Below are 24,308 nucleotides of genomic sequence, written 5' to 3'. Positions count from 1 at the left end.
AACTTTGAGTACAGTGACTAGTGAGATCAGAACCTTGCAGAGTTCCTGAGCTCTGCCTTGAACGGGAGTTTCCTCCACAAAGGTGAACCTCGGTGAGAGACCTGGACGTGATGAGAGTCACCCAGGGTCCCTCTCTGTGAGAAGGCCTCTCGAATGGAAGAACTGCATAAACACCTTATTCAATTCATTTCAATTTAATTTAATTTATATAGCATCTATTACAACAGAAGTTTCTAGGCGCTTTCCAGAGAGTCAGAACATGACTTATATCTACTCAGCTCTGTCTCTGGGTACGGACTCATCTTCGCTCCTTGGTGCCGAAGTGAGTTTTCATATTATATTTCATTGGGTATTTTTACACATTCTTTCATTCTGTTGAATGTGATTGGATGCAACACGAGTCTAAATCTGAGGTGTGAAAACGCGGTCGCCCACAAAGACTAACCACACGAACATGACAGACGTGTTCTCACTGATATTATATTGTATTTGGGCATCAAAAACTTAAGCCGAGTGATCAAAGTGCTCTGAACATGTTTGTCATTGGCGATCACAGGAGATAAAAAGTACTACGCGAACATCTAAAGCCCCACTAATCATGGTTTTTATCAAACTTTTCATCACATCCATGTTTATCTTACAGAAATCTGACTTTCAACCCGAAATAGAAAGAAAGGTCTGGTGTCCGTTTTACGTCAGATGTCCTTCCTGACACAACCCCCCTCATTGCATGATGTAACAGTGTCCGTCTCTGCTTCCAGGGTGCTCGTGGTTGTCGAGGGGCCGACGCCGTGTCCACCAGAGCCCCCGAGACCCCCTGTCTGGAGCTGATCGAACAGGACTCCAAAGACTCGGCCCAGAGCTCCAGCACCATGTCCAGCTCCGAGACCCAGCCAGAGTACAATGTAAGTCAAGTGTGTCCCGGTGGGAAAGAAGTAGTGAACTAGAAGAAGTGAAACTCGCTTTTACGCAATAAAAATATGTTCCCATCCCATACTTATGATTTACACCTGAACAATGAAAGAAAACCACGTGTAACCTAATTTTCTATAAATATTAAAATGACACGATTAGACGGTTTAATGTGCTATAAATTACTGCATGAAGTTGCGTGTAATTGCACAACTATGGAAACTTTGATCTGAATAGAAGACATTGAAGAGCTTGGAGGGGGCGTGTCTTCAGTGACCACGCTGGCCTGCTGGTCCCAGATCACGACTGGATCCTCAGCTGATTTAGATCTTTCCACATCGCTGCCCTGAACGGTCCCAGTCGAACATATCTGATGCAGGATTCTCCCTCGGTGGCATGAAGAAAGTTGTCGTTCGTTGAGCGTCACCGCAGCTATACACGTACATTCACAAACCCCATGAGCACAATAAAGCCACAACCCTGCACTGAACACAACTCATAAAACAAGGAGCAAAGACACCCATAATGCAATGCAGTCAACACAAACGCAGCATTGCACAATTTTATTCTATGAGTTACATCGAAGGATATTTCCTTCAGTGTATATTTCCCCAAATAAATCATTTTTCAGCTTCTGACAGGAGCGTCTCGAGCTCACAGTTGGTGAAGTTTTGTTTCTTTTTTTTTCTCTTCACCTGTTTTTGCCATTTCCTTTGAACGCGAGGCCCCCGGTCACGCCTCCATCTGTGTTCCTCTCAGCACTTTTTAAAGTAGCGTAGAAGGAAAGGTTGACCGAAACGGCAGGAAAACTAACAACCAGCCCAGGTCATCGTGAAAGATAATTACAGTGTTGAAAATAATTACACCCAGGTTTTAAAGATAACTCCCGAACACTTACTGACAACTACAATCTTGTCTCTGATCCAGAATAAAATCAGCAGTATATCTGCTGGTACTGATTCTGTTGGACTGAAATCTGTGGAAAAAAGTTTCTTTGTCGTGTTTACGTTCCTTTTTTTTTTTGAGCATATAACAAAGAATTTTCACATTTAAAAATGCAATTAATTAACTGATTAATTCAGCAAACATAAATCCTCCTGTTGTTTCTCAGCATGTGTTCGTCACTTGTTATATTTCTTGCATTAGCTGAACTCTGATCACGGTTTTATGACATACTTCAACAGCAGGCAAGAAAAAAAATCCCCCAACATGTCGGGGGACGAGAAGATAACAACGGACTGAGTGGAAAACAGATAACAGCTTTATGGTTAAATAGGAGCTCACTGTCACCAATAACAGCTTCCAATCGCAGCAGATGTCTGGCACGTTGTTGTTTACAGAAATTACACATATCTGGTGCAAACATGTCATTTCTGTCATGTTCACATAAAAGTGACAAATGTGGACCGTCAAATTGGCTCCTTAGCAGGCTGGACGGCTGTGGCTCACAGTGTGCACGTGGTGCACTCTTCAAAAACAACCCTTTCCACCAGAACATGAACAAATTAAACACAGTCCTTCTAAAAGTGTGCAACTCCACAAAGGGCAGATCAAATGGCACATGCACATACTGAATGATAATGCTGATGCATCACTAAATCAGGGTTTCCTGTTCCTGATCACAGTGCAAATTAATGTTTCTAAATGTTTGCTTTGATTAGTCTCGTTTGCCTTCTGCAGATTTTTTCAGAAATGTCATAAAACTTAAACTACATTGTCGCAGAAGAGAGAGGGTTAAAAAACAAGCAGCTGGGAGGAGGGCAGACAGCTGCGTTGGTGCAGCAGTAAAGACGATTCTTCAGAAGGGAGAAGGGGAAGTTTTGCAGATATAAAAAGAGGAAGGTAACTCCCTTCACAGACGTGGGCAGGAGCTGGTGCACCTGGCCTTGTCTTGCTGCAGGTGGCCACAGACTCCGGCTGTGTTTGCTCTGCATCTGGACTTTCTTTCCAGATGTGATAACCAGAGAGCCTGTCTCAATGTTCCCACTGCGTGGACATCTTTTGGGTTTTTTTTTTTGCTAAATGAGCCCGTCGTTGCCCTTATTTAGTCTGGAAAAAAATGTTCTACGTTGGTCTGAATTAAATTTATCTTGACGTGTTGAAAATGACGGCTTTTCACCTTTCATTTTCCAACCAAATCCAAACATTGTTTGGATGACGGACATAGTCGTCTGTTAAACATCTGTTCAGCGTGATTCTCTTGGCAGTGTCGTCCGTACATCTGCACACATGCGTGTCCTCTCTGCACGTCTCTGCGTGGCCATGTTTACCTTCGCACACACATTTCACATACAGTGAAATGTGTGCAAAGGATTTACAGCACCGGCCGCGGACCAGCACTGAGCCGCTAAGCTTTTGCTTCTGGCCTTCGAGTGACTCAGCGAAATGAAGGCACGAAAAAGAGAAAAAAAAAAGTTGAAATAAGCTCGGATGGCTCAACACATTTCCTCGTGGTGCAGCGACTGCTTTCCTCTCAGGACCCAGCAAACGTTTGGAGGTGAAGCTGGCGTGTGTCGGCGTTAGCCGGGGTTTCAGATGAGTCCACTGGGCCGTCTCGTCACGGCCTCACGCTGCTTTCAGACACAAATGCCATTTAATAGTCCATTTGAAACAGAACAAGAAGAAAAACGCAAACCTTCAGAGCTTTAAATAGCCTTAAAATAACACCTCTGAAACATATTTGCACTTATTTGTGATGGGATGCCTGCTTCGGCCTCCACAACATCCTGGAGGGGCAGAGAAGCAGCAGCATGGTGGGGGGCTCCTCTCACCGCGCTGCAGGACTCACGGGAACAGGAGAGCTTTTGTCCCCTCAGCCGTCAGGCAATACTCCTGTTTATTTTATTCAGTATACGCCACTTTCTTCCATTTTTAGTGCACTAGCCCTTCTATCTATCTATCTATCTATCTATCTATCACTGCATCAGTGAAGTAATTTTCTGTCCTTCCTCTGCTCCTTCGTTCATCTTCAGGACAACAAAGGTTTTGTGATTGGCGACCTGGTTTGGGGGAAGATCAAGGGATTTTCCTGGTGGCCTGGAATTGTGGTGACATGGCGAGCCACTGGCAAACGGCAGGCCAGTCACGGCATGAGGTGGCTGCAGTGGTTTGGAGACGGCAAGTTCTCCGAGGTGAAGAGAGGAAGGAACACAGAGTGAAAAAACGTCGTGCATATCGTACTTCAGTCTGACGCCATTTCTTTTTCATCCAGGTTTCAGCAGACAAACTCGACTCCATTACTGCCTTCTCCAAGTTCTTCAGCCAGGTTTCCTACACCAAGCTCGCCTCCTACCGCAGGGCGATCTTCCAGGCTGTTGAGGTAACTCTATAGTCGGGTGTAACTTGTTACGGCTGCAGACGCCGTTCTGGTTGTTGGCGATGCCTACGTTTCAAATTAGACGGCTTTAGATTTCTTTGCTTTTAAGCTGTTGCTGCAATGAGTTCATACGTAGGTTCAAGATTAAAATATTTCCAAATAAAACAGTTTTAAGCTTGGAGGTGTTGCTTTGACTTGAGATTCGTGAAGCTTGTCCAACACTCCTCATCTGCACCAGTCACTGATATTAAGAGCTGCAGATGAAGTACATTTCTGGCACAGCATGAAGCTGTATCAATAAAAACAACTAAGTTCTCAAATAATGCTTAATAAATAATAATAATAATAAACTTTATTTATATAGCACCTTTCAGACGAAAGTCGCAGCTCAAGGTGCTTTACAGTAAGAGTACAAATAAGAAACAACAACAGCAAATAAAACAAAAAACACAAATATTTACAGTAAGTGCAGTGATATAAAACATAACCCTCACAAAATTCAGTTCCAAATTCCTCCACAGAACAACTACTAAGACAGGATAATATAAAAAGGAATATAAAAATTTAATATATGAATATAAAAAGGTAAAAATGCTGCACGAGTCGTAGGCATATGAAAAATAAAAAGATAAAAATATCAACAAATAAGAGTACAAGATAAAAATGATCATATAAAAACATTTAAAAGTATAAAAGTAATGCAAACAGTAAAAATCAATGATATATACGGTAGATAAAAGGAAAGTGGCAGCTAAGGCGCAGTTATCTTATGTTTAAATGCTTGAGTAAAGAGATTTCCAAGGTTTTAAGTTGTCTTTTGAAAATATCTACCGACTCGGCTTCCCTGATGTTTTTGGGCAGTGTGTTCCATAATTTTGGGGCGTAGTTGACACAGGCTGCATCTTAGCTTAAGTGAATCACAATTATTCAAACAAAAAAGATGAATTGCCCAAAACAGCAAGATGTCTTGAGGCAGAACCAAGAAAGAAAGTGTTTCCTGGTCATTTTGTTTGATTTTTTTACTGCATGAACGCACCATTGAGGCTGATGGGAACTGATGGAAGCTGTTAGCGACTGTTGTGACTTCCACGTGAGCAGCGCTAATCTCTACTGATGTTTGCATTGTGCTGTCTGAAAGTCATCACAGAATGATTTAAAGGAAGAGTGGGTGCAAGCGCTTATCTGTGACCCACCAGCGAGAGGGGTAGCGAGCGTTTTGGGGGGGGGGGGGTGGGGCTAGGGGAAGTCTTATCTCGGCCAAGAACCTCCAGCACTGGCTCTGTGGAAGTGCCTTTACACATATTTGTGAATTTATGACCCACACTGTGTGTGTGTGTGTGTGTGTGTGTGTGTGTGTGTGTGTGTGTGTGTGTGTGTGTGTGTGTGTGTGTGTGTGTGTGTGTGTGTGTGTGTGTGTGTGTCTTACCAGTAGCACATAAAGCAAACACAGCCATGTGTCAGTACACTGTGATAGGAGCTCAGATAATATGCAGCTGTTTTTATTGCTCTGTTTGTGTAAATGATTCAGGCGCTTAGACTCAATTTATTACACTGGAGATGCTTTCACACTACAGGATTTCAGGCCCAGTCACAGCGCTCACACATGGGTCCACTTAAGGCATGTGTGAGCCAGTCGTTTTCTCACTGATGGTATAAGCTGCACTTTTCTGTTCAGCTGACGAACCGGGATGCATTTTGATAAATTTAAAATCTCTCAGGCATCTTTTCATTGACAAGATAAATGTTTATTGTTGTCTTTTGTCTGTCTACTATGGATTAAATATTTATTGTCCATCCATGCATGTTCCACTCTCGCTTCATCCGATCTTCAGGGTCACGGGGGCAGGACGTCGTCCCAGAGCGTATCATGTTGATACCCAGTGACTGATGGCTAATCACATTAATCCATCCATCATTCACTCTGCGGTTCTTCTGGTTCAGAACTGCTGTGAGATCCAGCTACCGAGGGTTCCCCCCAGCAACACCCAAGACAGACAGAAACTGCCAGGTTTATGCAGTTAGTTAGGCTCATATGGTTCTGCTGATCCACAGCTGCAGCCGCAACCACCTGAACCACTGCCGCCCCAAAGGAGAATCTTTCACCGTCAGCTAATACGTCATCACTGTTCGTGTCCGTGCCGGCATCCTGTGTACGCTGTGTTCTTACATGTGCCATGTGCAACTCAGTTATGTCCAAATCTACGAGGCTGTGTTCGATTGTACTCAAAACAGCTTCCTCTTTGCAAACACCAAGTGGCACACACAGTTGATGATAAGCAGAAGTCTCTGTTGACTTGAGGAGGTATTCGTGTGCTGAATTCAGCTGTTCTAAACATGTAGTGGCATTATTCTGTTAGGGTTGGGCCCAAATGCTTGGATGTCTGGATATTCATTTGTTAGATAGTCTGTATTTAACCTGGCTGTGCAGATATTTTGGGGGGTTTTCCAGCTCTCTAACTAACTGGCAGGCAGCAGCCGTGAGCGTCACCGGCAGCAACGCTTCAGTTTCATTCGAGCTGGTAATATAAGGGATGAGAGCTCGCAGAAACCTCAGCAAAAAGTTGGCAAATAAACTCCTCTCCTATCACTTTTCTTTCTTTATAAAAGTAATTTTCTGATGTGGTGCTGCCTTGCACTCCGCGGGTGGTGTTCAGCCATCGTGCATCTATTCCTTCAGCCTTCAGTATGTGGACTTCACTCAGCCACACTCTTTAACAGCTTCATTCGTTGAGTGCATCTTTGAGATGCATTTATTGTGGGTGCGTGGTTGGGGTGTGACTGCTTTCAGTGATACTTGAAGAGGACTGAATGGTCAGTGCGAATGCACTTATGCACTCAAGATGCGTGCAAGCATGCAACAGCTACTGTTTTCATCCCAAACTCACACATCCCAGTCACTCGCAACTTTCCATGACACCTTCGCCCAGAATGCTATGATAGATTTTATTTTAAACAGCACAAAATTGCCTTTTTCATGTTCAAATATTCAGTTTAGATAGATGGTGCATTTGTTTTTTTGTCTGCATATATGTCCATGGTTAGTGCCTAAGTGGCAAAAACCTTTTTTCCCGTATACTGTAAATCCAGTTTAATCTTGCAGCAATTGTTAAAAACAGGGCCGGTCAGAGTCTCTTCAACCAATCATGACCTCTTAAGATGTTGGAGTTAACATAATCCAAATCACATCATCCAAATAAAAGAAAAGAAAGGAACATTATAGATTTCAGCTTATCAACATGATAGATTGAGTTCTAGATTTGGACCCTTTATTTATTTATATATACATATATATATCCATCCATTATCTATATCTTTTTCTTTATCCTTTGCAGGGTCAAGGAGGTCTGTTGGAGCCTATGCATAATGTAGCTCATTGAATACACATAAATTACCTGTTTGCATCGGTCTTATGACTTATGACCTGATATCATTTAAAAAGGCATGCCATGAACAACAACAGAATAGTTCAACCATGGTGATAGACATGGAGATATAAAAGGAAAATCACATTGAAGGTTTCTTAACTAAAGTTATTTCACACATTCCAGTCTTGGTTTCTCTCATGGAGATGGGTTGCTGGAAACAGAGTCAGGTGTGGTTCTTCTCAAAGTGATCATTTTTACGACTATAGACTCCTATGTTCCCTGTTGTGCCAGGCTCTAATGGGCCTCCCCCGAATTCTTCTCTGGTATTGCTTTCATAGGGCAGTTCCTCTGCGGATGTAACTTATTCAGGGAGACGTTGATGTGGATTCTATCGTCCTGATTTGAAGGACTCTCCCAAATTCTTGTTTGGTTTGTTTATGGATAAGATGTGCATCTTTGTAGGGCCGTTCCTCCCTTTACCTCACTTAAAAACGTCATGTGTATGTCACTCTCTTTGGATTTGGGGAGAGTGTGTCGTAAATAAGGCCTGGATCACTTCAGTTGATTCCAAATATCCTGCTTGATTTATTATTTTAGTTGTTTGTTTTTGTAGTTTTATTAAAGGTTTTATATTCGTTTTATAGATATTTCCCCATATTTCTGCACAATATGACACGTAAGGCATTACAGGCAAGCAGTGCACTGAGCTAAATAAGGCAAGGCAGGTTTATTTGTATAGCACAATTCAACAACAAGGTGATTCAAAGTGCTAAATAAGATAAATTATGATGGTTTTAAATATTTGTCTACTTAAAGATGAAATAGCTCTTAACACAGCTGACACGGTTGTCACGGTAGCAGCCGGTATCGCGTTCATGCTCCTTCCATATCACAGCTTTTATTACTCGTTATTAGTTTAAAGATATAATAATTTCTGGGGTAATGATGTTTGTTTTTTCTTGCCATACCAAACAATGTACTTTATTATTAAGTGGCTATTTAAACTTGGATGTGTAGTGGAAGTTGTTTTTGACGTTGGTGCTCATTCAGCCAAAAGTTTTTTGTTGTTTTTTTCACTTGGATACTTCTTGGATACATCTTCCATGTCTCATATAGTGTCACGCCTTCATTTCTCCGTCAGATGGCCAGTGTCCGTGCGGGGAAGACGTTTCCTCCCTGCGAATCAGACAATCCAGAGGACCAGATCAAACCCATGCTGGACTGGGCCAACGGCGGCTTCCTGCCCAAAGGAGTGGAGGGACTCAAACCGAAAGAAAGCACAAGTGAGCAGAGCAGCAAACCCATGCCATCAAATACCACAGTTGCCAAAGGCCTCCTCGTACGGCATTTATGTGACACGAGTGTCTGTTGGTGTGTCTCCCCGCAGACAGCGACCCTCTGGATCACCAGGTCCTCAACGTTTCCCTGCCAGACTATTTTCCCAATGCAAAGCGGCCCAAAGTCAGTCTCTGCAAGAGCAAAGCCGTCCCCGAGGAGTCCTACTGCAGAGGTAGAGGCTAAATGCTGTGCACAGTTAAAAATGCAGAATATAAATACATGTATGTATTTGTATAAATGTATGGAAATATTTGAATCAGTAGGATTGTTGAGCGGCACTCCTGTTTTTGCTGTAGACAGTGTCGGCGCCACACTTATCTGCTGCAGAGCACCACTGAATAAAGGAGGTCGTCATTAAAGTCTGGCTGCACTATTTGTTTATACGTTGTCCTTCTTTTGCTGTCAGAACAAATGGTGAATGAAGTTCAGACGAAGAAAAGAAGTATGGAAGGTAAAAACTCAAAGTCTCACCTGTTCAGTGTCGCTGCTGCAGAATTATCATCAGCCAGGTTAGTTCATGTCTTATTTTCTAACATGTGTGTGTGTGTGTGCTTGCGTCCGGCAGAGTTCTGTCTCTCTTGTGGAACGACGAGAGTCGTAACCTTCCACCCGCTCTTTGAAGGAGGCTTGTGCCAAACATGCAAGGTAGAGCATCCAAACATCCACCGACGTGAGCAGCAGCCGGATCAGAACCAGGATCTTTCAACCAAAACATCCAAATAAACATGTTAAACACATGTTAAACACAGATGCAAATATAGTTTTACACTGTAATATATATATATAAAAAAACAACAATACATTCATGGCGATGGCCAGTGAAATAAAATTTGCCATTTTTATTGTTTCTGCTACTTTAATGCAAAAATAAAGCTCACACACGCATGCTTCTCAGATGTAAGTCGCGTTGGATAAAAGCGTCTGCTGAATGACTGCAGTAGTAAAAGGAAACTGTAAACTTCACATCTGGATTTGAAGGTTTATGCTAAATGTGGCAGACACGTGTACGTTTTAGGCTCATGATGGCGGTCGGTGCTTGCGTCTGTAAGTGTGTGTGCCCGTGTGTTCAGGACGTGTACCTGGAGATGTCCTACATGTATGACGACGATGGCTACCAGTCCTACTGCACTGTTTGCTGTGGCGGTCGAGAAGTTCTGCTCTGTGGGAACGCCAACTGCTGCAGGTCCGACTCACAGTGAAACGACAGCACAGACTACTAGTTTTACCCCCCTACCCCCGACTCAGCTGCTCCCCTGCTGCTCCCCGCAGGTGTTTCTGCGTGGACTGTCTGGACATCCTGATTGATCCCGGGGCGTCTAACAACGCCCGCGATCTCGACCCCTGGCGATGCTACATGTGCCAGCCGTTGCTGCAGTACGGCGTTCTCAAGCGACGGCACGACTGGAACCTGAAGCTGCAGGAGTTCTTCGCCAATGACAACGGACAGGAATTCGTGAGTTACCTTAATGCTGGTTTTTGTGTGTGTGTGTGTGTGTGTGTGTGTGTGTGTGTGTGTGTGTGTGTGTGTGTGTGTGTGTGTGTGTGTGTGTGTGTGTGTGTGTGTGTGTGTGAAAGTTTGTCTGTTTATATTCCTTATATCAGTAACAAGTGAGCTTGTATGATCCTGTTAGCTTCGCTTTAAATCTTCGCTCTGAAAATCCTGGCAACTGGATTCAGAACCAGAAGCTCAAACAGTGGGTCTGATATGTAGCTAATACCGCTGCCTTTCTGCAGTTGATGGATCTACAGGAGGATGCTCTCATGCAGCTCTTTTGATCATCCTTGTGGATTTAGTTAAATAACTCACCAGCGGATCCTTGAAGGAGTTGATGGACCAACTCGGTCGACACACTTCTGGAAATATCACCTAGAATGAAGGGACATTGTCTCTGGATCGACAGACCTGGGTCGGTGCTCCACTTTCAGAGGGTGTGTTTTAACAACATGGCGGCCACACACCCCAGCATCCTGTGGAGAGCCAATGCCAGCGTGCTATGAAGAGCATTTCGGGGGACATTTAAAGCTGAGACTCAGAATGAACGATGCAGTTTTTCTTCAGGTTACAGAATACAGTATATTGCAGGACTTGGAGAGGGCTTACATCCGTATCCCTCATCATGTTCGGAGGGAGAACCTTCAGGGATACAGGGTGTTGAGCTTTAGCTACGTGCCATTCGGAGGGCAGGGGGTTTCCAGGTCTGTCATCTCTAGGTTACATTTTTGCTATTAACAGCCGGGAACGAACCAGAGTTGCCGAGTTAAAGAGTCGCTGCCTCAGAAACAAGTTCAAGTATCTCATAGTTCAAGATAGAGGTAGTTTGGAGTGAGAAATTAGCACGCACAAGATCCGCAGTGAGGACGATGCTTCACTCCTCTGTCATATTGGAAAGATACAAGGATTAGCTGGGGGTAGTGACTGAAAGACTGAGAACACTAATACAAGCTCTAAAAACAAAGAGCTTTCTTTTGAGGCTTTGAAGACAATGCCACAGAGAAAGGGGCACAGGACTGTGAGGTGGCCGAGGGGCCGGGGGATCTCTGCTCAAGCTGTTGTTACTGAGCCAGAAATATAATTTGTAATGATTTCCCTGCAATTTCTTGTGTTTATCCTCCAGGAACAGCCAAAGGTTTACCCAGCGGTCCCTGCAGACCAGAGGCGACCGATCAGAGTCCTCTCCTTGTTTGACGGTATTGCCACTGGTGAGGACAGCTTTGTTTTCTAAGAGCAAACCTTTTTTTTGTAAAGAAATCACTTCAGCATCAGGAATGCTTCTCATTTCTTATTCAGTCCCCTGCAAATAATATTAGGCGTATTAATCGGCTCCTGCTCCGATCGGTATTGATAGGACCATGACATCCAAATGCAAACACTAATCTTTTATACTAGTGGCTGCAAAATGTTTTCCTTTTTCATCCATAGAGGTACATACTTACCTACTGTAACATTGCACGGCAAAAAACAGACAAGATTTGTGTATTTTACTGTCTGCAGCCCAGTTAAAGTCCAGTTAAAACAATATCAAAGCCCGTTTACTGTGGTCCAGTGCTGTCTGCTGTACAACGGAGCCACCGTGTGTGAGGATTGTGTTTGTGTCATCTGTGTGACCATCTCATGCTGCATACATGTAAGCGCGTGTGTTTCCGGTCGCAGGCTACCTGGTTCTGAGGGATCTGGGTTTTAAGGTGGACCAGTATGTGGCATCGGAGGTGTGCGAGGACTCCATCTCCGTTGGTGTCGTTCGACATGAAGGAAAGATCCAGTACGTCCATGATGTCAGGAACATAACCAAGAAAAATGTAAGGAAGACACCGTTTAACACGTTCTCTGTGATTATTGATCCGTCTAAAGTGATCCGATATGACAGCATCTATGTGCGACTCAACGACTGATCTAAAACGCTTAAATGAACGAGATGAAACTCAAAACTGAAAAGAAAATGCAATGCTACCGGCTCCTTTTTACGTCCTGATCTGAAAGGAGGTCCAAGTTCAGAGAGTTCAGTCTCATTCTGTTCCTTATTCTCCTATTTGAGCTGCCTAACTTGTCATAGAGTATTAACCCTTGCAAGGCTCTAATGGCTAGGCCAGCCCTCTGGTGGCCGTGAGGCATTCGCTCTGGCTTGGGTCATTTCCAGGCACCGTAGCGCCTTGCAAGGGTTAAAGTTGGTCTGCTCGTAGCGTTCAGGGCCCGTGGTGAAGGTGCAGCTTAAAATTCATGGCACCATCGAAGCTCAACCACTGAAACTGCTATTCTGATGTCAACAGAAACTGTATTTAGCTAATGAGAAAAACAACATCGAAAGGGTTCCGGGGGGAATTCTTTGTCATCTGTCGAAGCGCATCGGTGCAGCTGCCAGCCTCTGTTTAGTGTGTGTGAGTTGGTGTGTGTGTTTGTTTGTGTGCGAGAGAGAGACAGTGTATACGTGATGGACAGAGAGAGAGAGAGAAAGATGCTCTTTATTAGCTCTTATGTAAGAGGTGACCTCACTTCCACTTCCTGATGTCTGTCTTTCGTCATCTTTGGTCTTTTCTTTTGCTTTCAATAAAAGTCCATTAAGGTTTTCATGATTTATTGAAGTGTACTAATAGTTGTGCGTGTGTTGCTGAATCAAAATCAATTATCTCTTAAAAGGTCAACAGTCTAAATAATCCTTAAAAAGTTTTCTTCTGTAACCAGCGAGTCAGAATTTAAACTTTTTCAGTTTCAACAGTTTGTTTTTCACCGATAAGTTGGTAAAAACAAGCAAGAAATATTTATAATAATCCTCACGGATGGCAACATCCCGATAAATAGTTACCGTATTTTCGCGACCATTCGGCGCACCGTGTGGAAAGGCGCACCCTCATTTTTGTGTGTCATTTTTAGATTTAAAACATACATATGGCGCACCGACCCAAAAGGCGCAGTCTACAGAGCAGAGCTGCACACACGCGTGCCGCAAAACACGCTGGCCGGAAAACACACACACCCGCTGCAGAACGCACACACAAGCACACAAGCGCTTATTTAAAAAATAGAGCGGGAGCAAAACCTCTGTTTCTGCATTAAAGAGCTCCGCTAATTCAGCTGCGCCAGTCCGAATTTCCTCGGTGTCAGACACTTTCTGCACAACAGTAAATAAACTTTTCATACCCCGTTGTGCGGATCCTCCACCGCGCAGAGCCCGTCTCTCCCCAGCGGGGTGGAGCAGCGCGCGTCACAGCGGCTTTAACCGGGAATGTGACCTGTTCGGACCGGCTGGGACCGAAGCCACCCACCTGTATGGGAGCAGGGGCTCCCGGGGAAAGACCAGCGGCATTTCGGCCGGATCTGCCCCGGGGATGGTGCGCCCTGGCCCGGCAAACCCGCGGCGGGAGCCTGGTGGCTCCTGAGCGCATCCTCTGCATCTTGGTTACCGGAGATCAAACCGACAGATTTGCCTGAAAATCTCGCAGGGTGAAGTTGATCCGACCTGGGACAGACGGACCCCGCTTGGGGAACCAGGAAGTCGGCTGCAGCAGCGCCCATCACCGCGCTGCTCCAGCCGCTGCTTTAACCGGGGAACGTGGACGGTTCCGACCAGCCGGGACCGGAGGAGCCCGCCTGCACTGTTGTAGGGGCTCCCGGGGAAAGAGCACCGGAATTTCAGCCGGATCTGCCCCGGGGAACCGGCGATCGGACCCGCAAACCCACGGCAGGTGCTTCCTCGGTTCCCGACATGCAAAACACACGCGCGCTGCAGAACAAGTGTGCTTATTTAAATAGAGCGGAAGCAAAACTTAGTTTGATTGTATTTTATTTCACTTTACACATCAAGCAAATCCTTAAACGTTTTCATCATCTGTTTCGCATTAATCAGCTCAGTGGAGTCTCATTCACGTCGCAACTCACGGGGGCTTCACCCGCCCCCTTCTCTTTTTACCATTCACATGGTGGCCGGCCTTACATTACCGTAATTCAGGTAATAGACACGGCGCACCGTTTCTTAAGGCGCCCGGCACATTTGGAAAAAAAAAAAAAAGTTGCGCCTTATGGTTGCGAAAATACGGTAGCTTTTACTTGTAATCATCATAAGCCCTTTTCAGGCTTAAGCTGTAACATCAACTTCTTTCATCCAATCCAAGTCTACGTGGTATTCGGTCATTCAGCCACCAGACGTTTTAATGTCGGTCGCAGCTTCCTTCAAAAATACCCGTGAATGTGACAGAGCCACAGAAGAACCATAGTTTTCTCTCAATGTCAGTCATAAACACGATTTATACTGTATTTGCATGTCAAGTGCACATTAGTGGTGTAAAACATCAGCAGCTGTAAATGTCACTTTTCTCTTTGATATTAAAAAGGAAACAGGCATTGTATTCTTGAGGATTTGATCATACTACAGGAACAATGTAGAAAAAAACACAAAAAGAGAACAAAGGGAGTGTTTTACATCCCTATCTCCATCACTGAAAACCTGGAATCATGGTTTTCTCACAGCACCGTGTTGTATTAGAGCAAACATTGATATGAGGCTACCAGCGATTGATTGTGAGCAGTTGAAAATATTTTAAATTATAAGAGACAGCAGAGCTGAAGGTGCAGCTCAAACCCTTTTCCTCTTGTTCATTTGGCTCCAACGCTGAGAGGAGAAGTGACTCTTGCAGCCAGTTATCGCTGGTAAAACTATTGAGGGAGGAACATTTGGGCAGTGGTCTTTTTTTTATTTTAAGATGTCCTTATCTGCCCGTTACCGTGACTGCAGGAATACCAGAAATGACAGAAAAGCATCATGAATCACACTGAAATGCTGCTGCTGTGTTGCGTACGTGAAGTACAGAAACTCTCACTGCTTCAGACTGACCCAAAGTGCTCATGTTGTTTCACTCAGATTCAGGAGTGGGGTCCATTTGACCTGGTGATTGGAGGAAGTCCCTGCAATGACCTCTCGATTGTCAACCCTGCAAGAAAAGGATTATATGGTTGGTGTTTCTCTCTCTAAACTGTGTGTAGGGATCATGTGTTGAGGAGATGCTTTATGGAATAACAAAAGTAGGTTTATTTGTTTGTTATTGTTGTTTTTATATCAACGTCATGACACTGCGCTGGGCGCTGGGAAACTGAATGGCTGTGAAGTATAAAGCAGATAGAAATGAAACATTCATCAGGAAGTAACCAGGCTCTTGTTTGGTTGCTGCAGAAGGGACCGGGAGGCTGTTCTTCGAGTTTTACCGTCTGCTGAGTGAGGCCAAGCCCAAAGAAGGGGAGGATCGTCCGTTCTTCTGGATGTTTGAGAACGTCGTAGCCATGGGCGTCAATGACAAGAGGGACATCTCACGGTTCCTGGAGGTGAGTCACAACAGGTCCTCCGGCAAAGCTGCACACAAATGACAAGCGTGCAGATGCATCTGCTGAGCTCCTCGTTGGGACAAATGTCCAGTCAGTGTGAAAACAGTTCAATGAATTTAGAGGATTAGAAGAGTGAAGAACAGTGATTTTACCCGCCGAGACAAAACATCTTAAATACAGATACTTCATTTCATTTTTTCTTTCAGCTTGAGTATAACTGGTGAACATAACAGTTTACAACATCAGTGTGACCACAGCATTTCCATCATCTGATAGCAGCAGGACACAGCACCATGTCATGAAGCTCATATCAATTAGATTTGGTTAAAAGCAGAGACACTATATTGTAAAGATTAACATTATTGGAGGCCTCAATCTTTATCCCAAAAGAAGAACATGAGGTGAAGTTTCCAAATATTTTCATGTATCATAAATGTGGTGGCAGAAAAAATTGTCCATATGTCTAATTTTATTTATTCATTTACCTTGTTGGTCATGTTCACACATGTTAAAATCAACACAGCAAGTCCTTCCTCGCATCCTTTAAAACAGTGGTCCCCAACCCCCGGGCCGCGGCCCAGTACCGGGCCGTGGGTCATTTGGTACCGGGCCGCACAGAGAGAAGAAAAAAAAAAAAAACATTTTTTTTTTTTTTTATTAAAAAATAATTTCTGTAGAATCCCCGACTGATGATGGTTGACTCTCAAACTGATGGTTCACAATGTTTTTATTCCTTGGATGTAAATACACTGCAAACACACCGTAAGAGCTATAAAGGAATAAAATAAAATAAAATAGTTAGTCTTTCTACATTCATATAAGTTTAACTTAAATACAGACCGACGCAGCTGCTCGCTCGGTTGGCAATAAAGCTACCACGATACATGAGCGACCAAACTCAAGCTGGACATAAATACGGTATAAAATTTGCACAAATCCTCATCAGCAAGTGCTTTTTGTGTCAGTTAGGCTCCACTTCAGCATTCCTGACACTAGTTTAGTCTTTCAGACACACTTTCTACTGCCGTTAAACTTTTACCGTTAAAGTCCGAAGCGCCGGATGTTTACAAGGTCTCGGTGATACGCCTTCAAAATAAAAGCACTAAATATCGGTCTACTTAATATATAACAATAAAATAAAAGCCTGGCTTTAAATAACGTTAATGAGAAAACAAACATAAAAACACATTTATAGAAACACTGATATTATAGGTAATTTACAATTTCCATTATTTCATTTTATTTCTTCAAAAATGATGTTTTTTTATTATTATTATTATTATTATTATTATTATTATTACTACTACTACTATAGCGAAAATACCACAGTTTTTTATGCCGGTCATTTTATTTAGTTTTTATCAGCTACACCTTTAGATTGGGCCGTGAAAATATTGTCTGACATTAAACCGGTCCGTGGTACAGAAAAGGTTGGGGACCACTGCTTTAAAAGATGCAGTGAGAAACGCAGAAACTGTGATTTCTAGCATCTGGTTGTATTTATGTCATGAACTGCAGAAAAGAGTGAGAATTTATGACACAGTGGGATTATGAGTAACACCTGTGTGTTTTATGCAGTGCAACCCCGTGATGATTGATGCTATTGAGGTCTCTGCTGCTCATCGAGCCCGATACTTCTGGGGTAACTTACCAGGCATGAACAGGTAGGCCACCGTCGAACTTACACACACACCTGTATCCTGTTTGGCAACTGTAGCGTGTTAGCGGGTGTGAAGAGCGCGTTGTTCCTGTTTTAGGCGTCTCTGTGCTTCGGGAATGGACAAGCTGAAGCTGCAGGACTGTCTGGAGCACGGCAGAGTCGCAAAGGTCGGTCACCTACAAATGAAAGTCACTTATAAAGTAGTTTGCTGTTTCGGTCGAAGCTCATAGTCGCAGACGGGCTTCGGTTTCACAGTACACGTTGTCTCACAGTTTAGGAAAGTGCGAACCATCACGACTCGCTCCAACTCTATCAAACAGGGGAAAGACCAGCACTTCCCAGTCCTGATGAACGGCAAGGAGGACATACTGTGGTGCACTGAGCTGGAGAGGTGAGTGCGGCGCACACACCCCAACAAACACGTTCTCCATCTAAGTATTTGCATTTTGACCGTGATTCCTTATGTTTTGCCTGGTGTCCTTTTATTCTCCGCAGGATCTTTGGTTTTCCTGTCCATTACACAGACGTGTCCAACATGGGTCGTGGTGCCAGGCAGCGACTCCTGGGCCGGTCCTGGAGCGTCCCCGTCATCAGACACCTGTTTGCACCACTCAAAGACTATTATGCCTGTGAATAGACACACCCGTCCAGCGCCAGCAAACACACACCAGCATTTTTATCGGGATATTGGCTCCAAATAACAGCCTGCTTTTATCAGGAGTCTGAGTGCAACAGAGTTCCACCTAAAATCATTAAAGCCAGTAAACAATAGCTGTCGCACCGCAGCTGCAGACACACATAACACACACAGACGCAGATACACATACACAACTTTGGGAAACAGCTCGGCTGCTGTATCACATGACTCCATTGAAAGTTGGGTCAAAGTGCAGAAAACCACTGTAAGTAAAGATGCCGCCCAGAGCGGTGACCAGCCGCTTCCATTTACCTCTCCAAAGATTTACTTTTCTTCACACACTTGTGAAGAATCGTTTCGAGTTGACAAGACTTTGCAGTTTCAGAAAATACCGCACAGCAAATATGGTGCACTATTTTTACACGTGATGGAAATTCAGCTGGGTGACGAGCGGGTTGGTGCCACAGTTTGTTAATCTGAAACAAGAAGCACTTTCTTTTACAATATTTTTATGCCTTTCAATAGAGCACAATACAAACTGCAGAACGGAAGCGTACGACACATTGACCACGTGGCGACGTTTGTACACCGTCACAGGGAAACATGAAAGAGCTCAGGCCTTCACACGCTCCCCAAAGCCAGTCCCTGCAGCTCATGTCCATCACCATCCCTGACATGGTGGCGTTAGATCTGCTGTTTTCGTGTGCCCTGTCCAGCTCCTAGCTGCACGGTTCGGTGTGGCAGTTATGGATCTGTTGGGATCTGGTACTCTGTAGATTCACTTGCATTTGTTCCCCTCAGTTTTTCCCTGCAGGCCTAGAACCTGACATCTTTGAGGTCAGAACCTGTTTCAAAGTCGTCGCTTTGTGCGATCATAGAGTGACTTCCCAGCAGCCACCAGGCGCTGGTACACCATCATTTCAACATTTCAGCTGTTAGCTCTATCTGCTGTGTCTCTCCGACACAGTTTATGACTCTTTATAAACTATAATTGATAATGTCATCAATGTTATGTAACATATTTTCCAGTGTTTCTTATTCGTCATCATTACCTCAAAAACGTTCAGGTTTTTATTTTTTTTTTTCGTTAATGCTTCAACATCGCGTCCGTTTCTTTGTCTCTGACCTTAAACTTAAAGGTCACATCAAGATCCCTCCTCTCTGAAGGCTGAAGATGTGTAGGTGTCCTGTTTCCACATATGGGATGTGTGTTCAGTCCCTGGTTCTGTGTGATAGATGGGCTCTGGCCCCTCGTGTTGGGCTTCAGCGAGAACAGACGAACGGTGATGAGTGAGAGGAATAAAACAGGGATATTAAGGTCAGCATTGTAGGGTTAGATGTGGCAGAGCTCCAGCTAACGTTGCGTCCTTGAAAACCCAACAACAGCCCTTTTAAGTTCGCTTGAACCAAATTCAGAAGATACAGAGCGGTTGTTTGATCGTCCTGTCGGCAAAAGCTGACCTGGACAATAAAAGTCAAGTGTCATTTTTATCGACGAACAGGATTGAAAGTTTTTTTTTTGGACCAAACTTAATGGACTAGTCTGAGACACAAGACGTACTTTGAAAGACTCGCCGTCGCTCAGGTCCTTCAGTCTAAATACACTTCTTATCTATATTTAGATACCATCTTTCTTAAAAAAACCATTGTTGGTGCTTGTTAAGATTCGAATTAAGATCTAAAACTTTAGCAGAGTCCAGATTTTTATAGTAAAGCATTTAAGGGCGGATAATGGGAAATATTCCATTATTCACTGGAGTTAGTCACAAGTTAACCTAGAAACGAGGCAGGATTTGGCTTTTATATATATATATATGTAACTTCAAGCTGATATTTTTCTACTACTTTTTATTTTCACTTTTATACGAAAACTGTCTTAAATAGAGGAACATTTTACAAAAGCTTTAAAGAAAAACAACAGTCTTGAGTTATTCTGCAGAAGTGTTTAATCCTGTTTCCGACACTACAGCAGAAAAATAGCGAGTGGTGGCGTCCGTCTCGCTGCTCATATTTCCATCTTTAAAAAGAAAACAGAGCTGTGTTTGCTGTCACAGACGGATGCCAGCGTCTCCACTCGCAGCTGATGTAGCAACTGTGCGGGTGATAGCGGCCGCTGCTGAACTGCGGACGCAGTAGTTTGGAAAACTGCCACTGACTACTTTTATTGTGGAAACATTTTTAAAAAAGAATCACGATTGGATTGTCGGGAAGTTCTCCTCAACGATGCGAGCCGGTTCTGGCCTCAGGTCTGTGTGGTGCACAGGTTTTTGTCTACAATAAGTAAAAGTAAATCTGAGTTACTGAGGTTGACCTTAGACATTTCTAGCGAGACGCTTTTGTTTTGTTTAATCACTCTGCAGGTGTCAAACATTTCTCATCAGGAATTTGTTTTGTCTCTTATATGTTAAAGTCTGTGTTACCTGCTGAACATTTTAAGTCAAAACGCAGTCTCCTTTTTTTTTTTTTTATTACTGGAATACCTAAACGATGTTGGCTGTCACCAGATCACAGTAGATGGGCATTACCTGAGACAAAGTGGCACCTGTGCACCGGTCCCTCAGCAGGACGTCTGCTCCCACGTGACCGGGACGTGCAGCCTGCATCTTATCACTGGAACTTCTTTTTTTTTTTTACTTTTGCGTACTGTAACAAAAGAAACGTTTACAGATCTTGTTGAACAAGAAACTGCATTATTATTTTGAACACTTAATGAACAAGCCTTCAAGAATAACTTTTTGACATTGAAATTAGTGTTTAATGTTTGATGTCAGGCTCCTCTGTGGTGCTTCACACATTTTGATTTTTTTAAGTGCTGCCGGGATTTTTTTCTTACTTTTTTAAATCTGCATTTAAAACCCTTTAAAGACCAAAAAGGAACTGTTTACACAAATTATTATTACTGCTGAGCTCGTTGAATGTTGTGCTTGAAAACAGTATTTTCTTTTTTTAACTCCTCTTTTAAGACATCTTATGTTAACTTTATATTATAGTATATATTAACACTGCAGAGCCTGCTTTAATCTTAGAACATAACATTATTCTGTTTCTCTTAAAATCTTATTTAGAAAACCTTTCGAGTGTGTATTTGTACCTTTGCATATAAACAATGTCTGCTGATTTTTTATTTTCATTTTACCATACCGTTTTAATGGTTTATCAGAATCACATTCGATTACTTTTCATTGGCCTTTTTTTGTTGTTATTAATCTAAAGTTCTAAAGCATTTAAAATGAAGAGATTCTGTACTATTTTTCATACTTTACTTGAAATATTAAAAGAAAACGTTAGTGTACTTTATTGTGTACCTCTTGTAGTAACCTATATATAATGTTTACTCAATAAAATGCAGCCTGGCTGCAAAAAAATACAACCAATTGTCTTGTGTAATTGGTTTTCTTTCATTCTGCAGTCTTGTTTCTTATGAAGTTCTGGCTTCTTTCCCTAAATGCGCTCTCGGTACTGATACCACCCCAGACCAGAAGGTGGCAGCATATCTTACACCCAGAGCCTTATTTGATTTCTATGATTTGTTTTTCTTTATTTTAAAGTGTAAATCTTACAGGTTGCCATTTTATACTTGGTATTTTCCAATGAGTTCTAAGTATATTGCTTTGGAGTAAAAAATAAAAAATGTAATTCGATTGGACTCCCGTGAGAGCCATCAGGAACTCACATTAAACCACCAATCAGAAATTACTTGACTAGTACTGTTTTGTTTGTTGTTGTTTTTTCTATTTGATTTCAGTCTAAATGCTTGTTTTCAAAAAACTTTGAAGTTTTGAGAGATTTTCTTGTCTTAGAAATAAAACAATAAAATGTACTTCCTCCCCGTGCTATGAAAATTATGATCTGGTGCCACAAAACACCTTTAAGAAGTTGCATAAATGCATAAGTGGTGTTTGACACTGTACAATCTAATACAGCGTGATCAAGTCCTGCATGTTGTAGATGTTTCCCTTCTCCAACAGATCTGTTTTAAATGAATGAACATGTCATCCAAGATATTTTCACGTCTGTTATTGACCCATGCATTTGAGTCATTTGGTGTGTTGTGGAAACGCGCAGGTGACATGATGCCTGTTGCATGAATGATGAAACCTGGGATGGATGAGGAAGCTTGACATGGCTTATTTTACCAAGTTCATCCTGGCTTATTTTGTTGGACAAACAACGAGCCAAGACTTGACTATGTCAGGTGTTACAAATACTACCTATGTGTTCAGAGCTTTCTGAAGCAGACCGAGTGGCTGGTCACAGAGTTAGAGATGCAAAAGTCACAGATTTCACCAAAACAGCAGCAGATTATAAAAGAAAATGCACGAGGAGGTCAAACACCTTACACATAAAAAAGTCAAAATCTAAACGACATTACGACTGTTAATAAACAGCGTCTGGCAGACAACAGCAGACAGAATGGGATGGAATGGAAATTGAATTATCTCCAATATCCCCACTTATCAACCAAAACAAAGTTGGGTGCCTGACATCAAATAGTTTATTTTATTTGAAGACATAGAGGCTTCCTAAATATAAAATGTTTTCAACAGTTTTAATATTATCCCTTAATATGCCCATTAAGGTAATTTCATGCAAGACATGATGTATAAAAAAAGCCCAATTTGTTGAGGCCCCTTTGCATGTCTACTAAATATGAAACATAATTCAATTCAATTCAATTTTATTTTTTATACCGTCTTTTACAATACAAGTTGTCTCTAGGTGCTTTCCAGAGACCCAGAGCATGACCCCCGAGCAACTATTACATAAACATAACATAAACAGTGGCAGGTAAAAACTCCCCTATTGGGAGAAAAACCTTAAGCCAAATAGTGGCAAGAAAATCTCCCCTTTAGGAGGGAATAAACCTGGACCAGGCTCATTAAGGGAGACCCTCCTGCTGGAGGCCAGTGATGGAGAGCATGAACAAGGAGATAGGAAAGAGAGGATGATCAAATCAGTCACAACTACTGTAACAGATTGTGAGAATGAATGAATGAACAAGAAGTTCCTTCCTGATCGCCCTTATGAATAAACTGCCGCTGGTGTCTGGATGGACAAGAATATAACAATATCCCTTCTATTTGTGTTTATAAGTTTGGTTTATGTTAACGGGATCAGGTTTGATCATATCAGACTTCGTTACACACCTATCGATCTGCACGTATCCTAATACATATGCATGCACTGATAAATGCATGCATCTCTTAATAGTTCAATAGTCTTTGGAAATTCTAATAATCAAAACTGAAATAATTACAATTGTAATTGCTGTAATACCTCTGACTAAGAATTAGATAACCTTGGATTTGTAAGATCTGCCCACATAAACCGGTTAGAGAGCTGTCAGCTCTTTGTTCTGTTAGGCTGATCGTTGTGATCAATGACCTAAGAAGGAGTCTGCAGTCCTGGTCCAAGGGTGGAGGAGTTGATAGACCCTGAACAAACGCCAGACGGGGAAACACACAGGTAGGAGTGTGTTCTTGCTGTTGCTCCTCCTTTTGGAAAATTAAATATTATTGTCTCTAGGTGCTTTCCAGAGACCCAGAGCATGACCCCTGAGCAATTATTACATAAATATAACATAATCTGTGGCAGGTAAAAACTGCAAAAAATGAAATATTATTAATTCCTGTAGACCTGAGGTCTGCTCCAACTGTCAGCTCCTTTAAATCAGGGTTAAAAATATTACTGTTTACTCAAGCGTACTCTTAAATTAAACTTACCTGCTGTATTCTACTGCCCTTATTTTTAACAGATTATGCTTTTTATTATTTTACTTCTTTTCTTATCATCTTATTCAATCATATTTGTTATTTACTGTCTAATTATGTCGAATTATTTACTGTCTAATTATGTCTTGCCGCTTTTAATGTCAATGTAAAGCACTTTGAATTACCTTGTGTTGAATTGTGCTATACAAATAAATTTGCCTTGCCTTGCCTAAGAGGGTACGGTAATCAGGAACTCACGTTGTGCGTAACGTCAGTGTGCAGCTGTTATTGATGGCAATGGCGGTACCAATGTTGAGAATAGTACTTAACTGCAGCTAAAGATTGTTGTTCTATCTGGTCTGTAAAGTGAAGCAGGTGTTTCAGGCAACAAGGAGTCAGTCCCCCGTGGAGATGTCCAATGTGGCGGCAGCGCTGGAAAGAGAGGCCTTGGTCCTGGACAGCAGGTGTCCTTGTGACCTGAAAAATCACTGCCACAACACATCTCACAAGGTACACCAGGGCTGCAACACCTTGTTTTGCAGGAATAAAGGACAACATATA

General features: G+C 42.7%; 1 protein-coding gene across 4 annotated transcripts in view; it reads left to right on the top strand.

Moving 5' to 3' along the window:
* Nucleotides 1-21,401, top strand: part of LOC133456866 (DNA (cytosine-5)-methyltransferase 3B-like) — a 47,105-nt gene extending 25,704 nt beyond the window's left edge. For 3 of the 4 annotated variants that reach the window (XM_061735535.1, XM_061735537.1, XM_061735538.1), the window contains exons 6-22: nucleotides 762-905; nucleotides 3,885-4,043; nucleotides 4,124-4,231; nucleotides 8,735-8,876; nucleotides 8,981-9,103; nucleotides 9,338-9,382; nucleotides 9,497-9,576; nucleotides 10,002-10,114; nucleotides 10,201-10,384; nucleotides 11,547-11,631; nucleotides 12,083-12,228; nucleotides 15,282-15,372; nucleotides 15,591-15,739; nucleotides 17,318-17,403; nucleotides 17,497-17,566; nucleotides 17,672-17,790; nucleotides 17,895-21,401. In XM_061735535.1, coding sequence (XP_061591519.1) covers nucleotides 762-905; nucleotides 3,885-4,043; nucleotides 4,124-4,231; nucleotides 8,735-8,876; nucleotides 8,981-9,103; nucleotides 9,338-9,382; nucleotides 9,497-9,576; nucleotides 10,002-10,114; nucleotides 10,201-10,384; nucleotides 11,547-11,631; nucleotides 12,083-12,228; nucleotides 15,282-15,372; nucleotides 15,591-15,739; nucleotides 17,318-17,403; nucleotides 17,497-17,566; nucleotides 17,672-17,790; nucleotides 17,895-18,036 — 1,986 coding nt within the window. In that variant the 3' untranslated portion in view covers nucleotides 18,037-21,401. The remainder of the gene's footprint in view (nucleotides 1-761; nucleotides 906-3,884; nucleotides 4,044-4,123; nucleotides 4,232-8,734; nucleotides 8,877-8,980; nucleotides 9,104-9,337; nucleotides 9,383-9,496; nucleotides 9,577-10,001; nucleotides 10,115-10,200; nucleotides 10,385-11,546; nucleotides 11,632-12,082; nucleotides 12,229-15,281; nucleotides 15,373-15,590; nucleotides 15,740-17,317; nucleotides 17,404-17,496; nucleotides 17,567-17,671; nucleotides 17,791-17,894) is intronic. The other variant, XM_061735536.1, reaches the window with a different exon arrangement.
* Nucleotides 21,402-24,308: the final 2,907 nt, after the last annotated feature.

The sequence above is a fragment of the Cololabis saira genome, chromosome 12 (assembly GCF_033807715.1).
Source record: "Cololabis saira isolate AMF1-May2022 chromosome 12, fColSai1.1, whole genome shotgun sequence".
NCBI lineage: Eukaryota > Metazoa > Chordata > Actinopteri > Beloniformes > Belonidae > Cololabis > Cololabis saira.
This window is presented reverse-complemented; position numbering and strand designations above follow the sequence as displayed.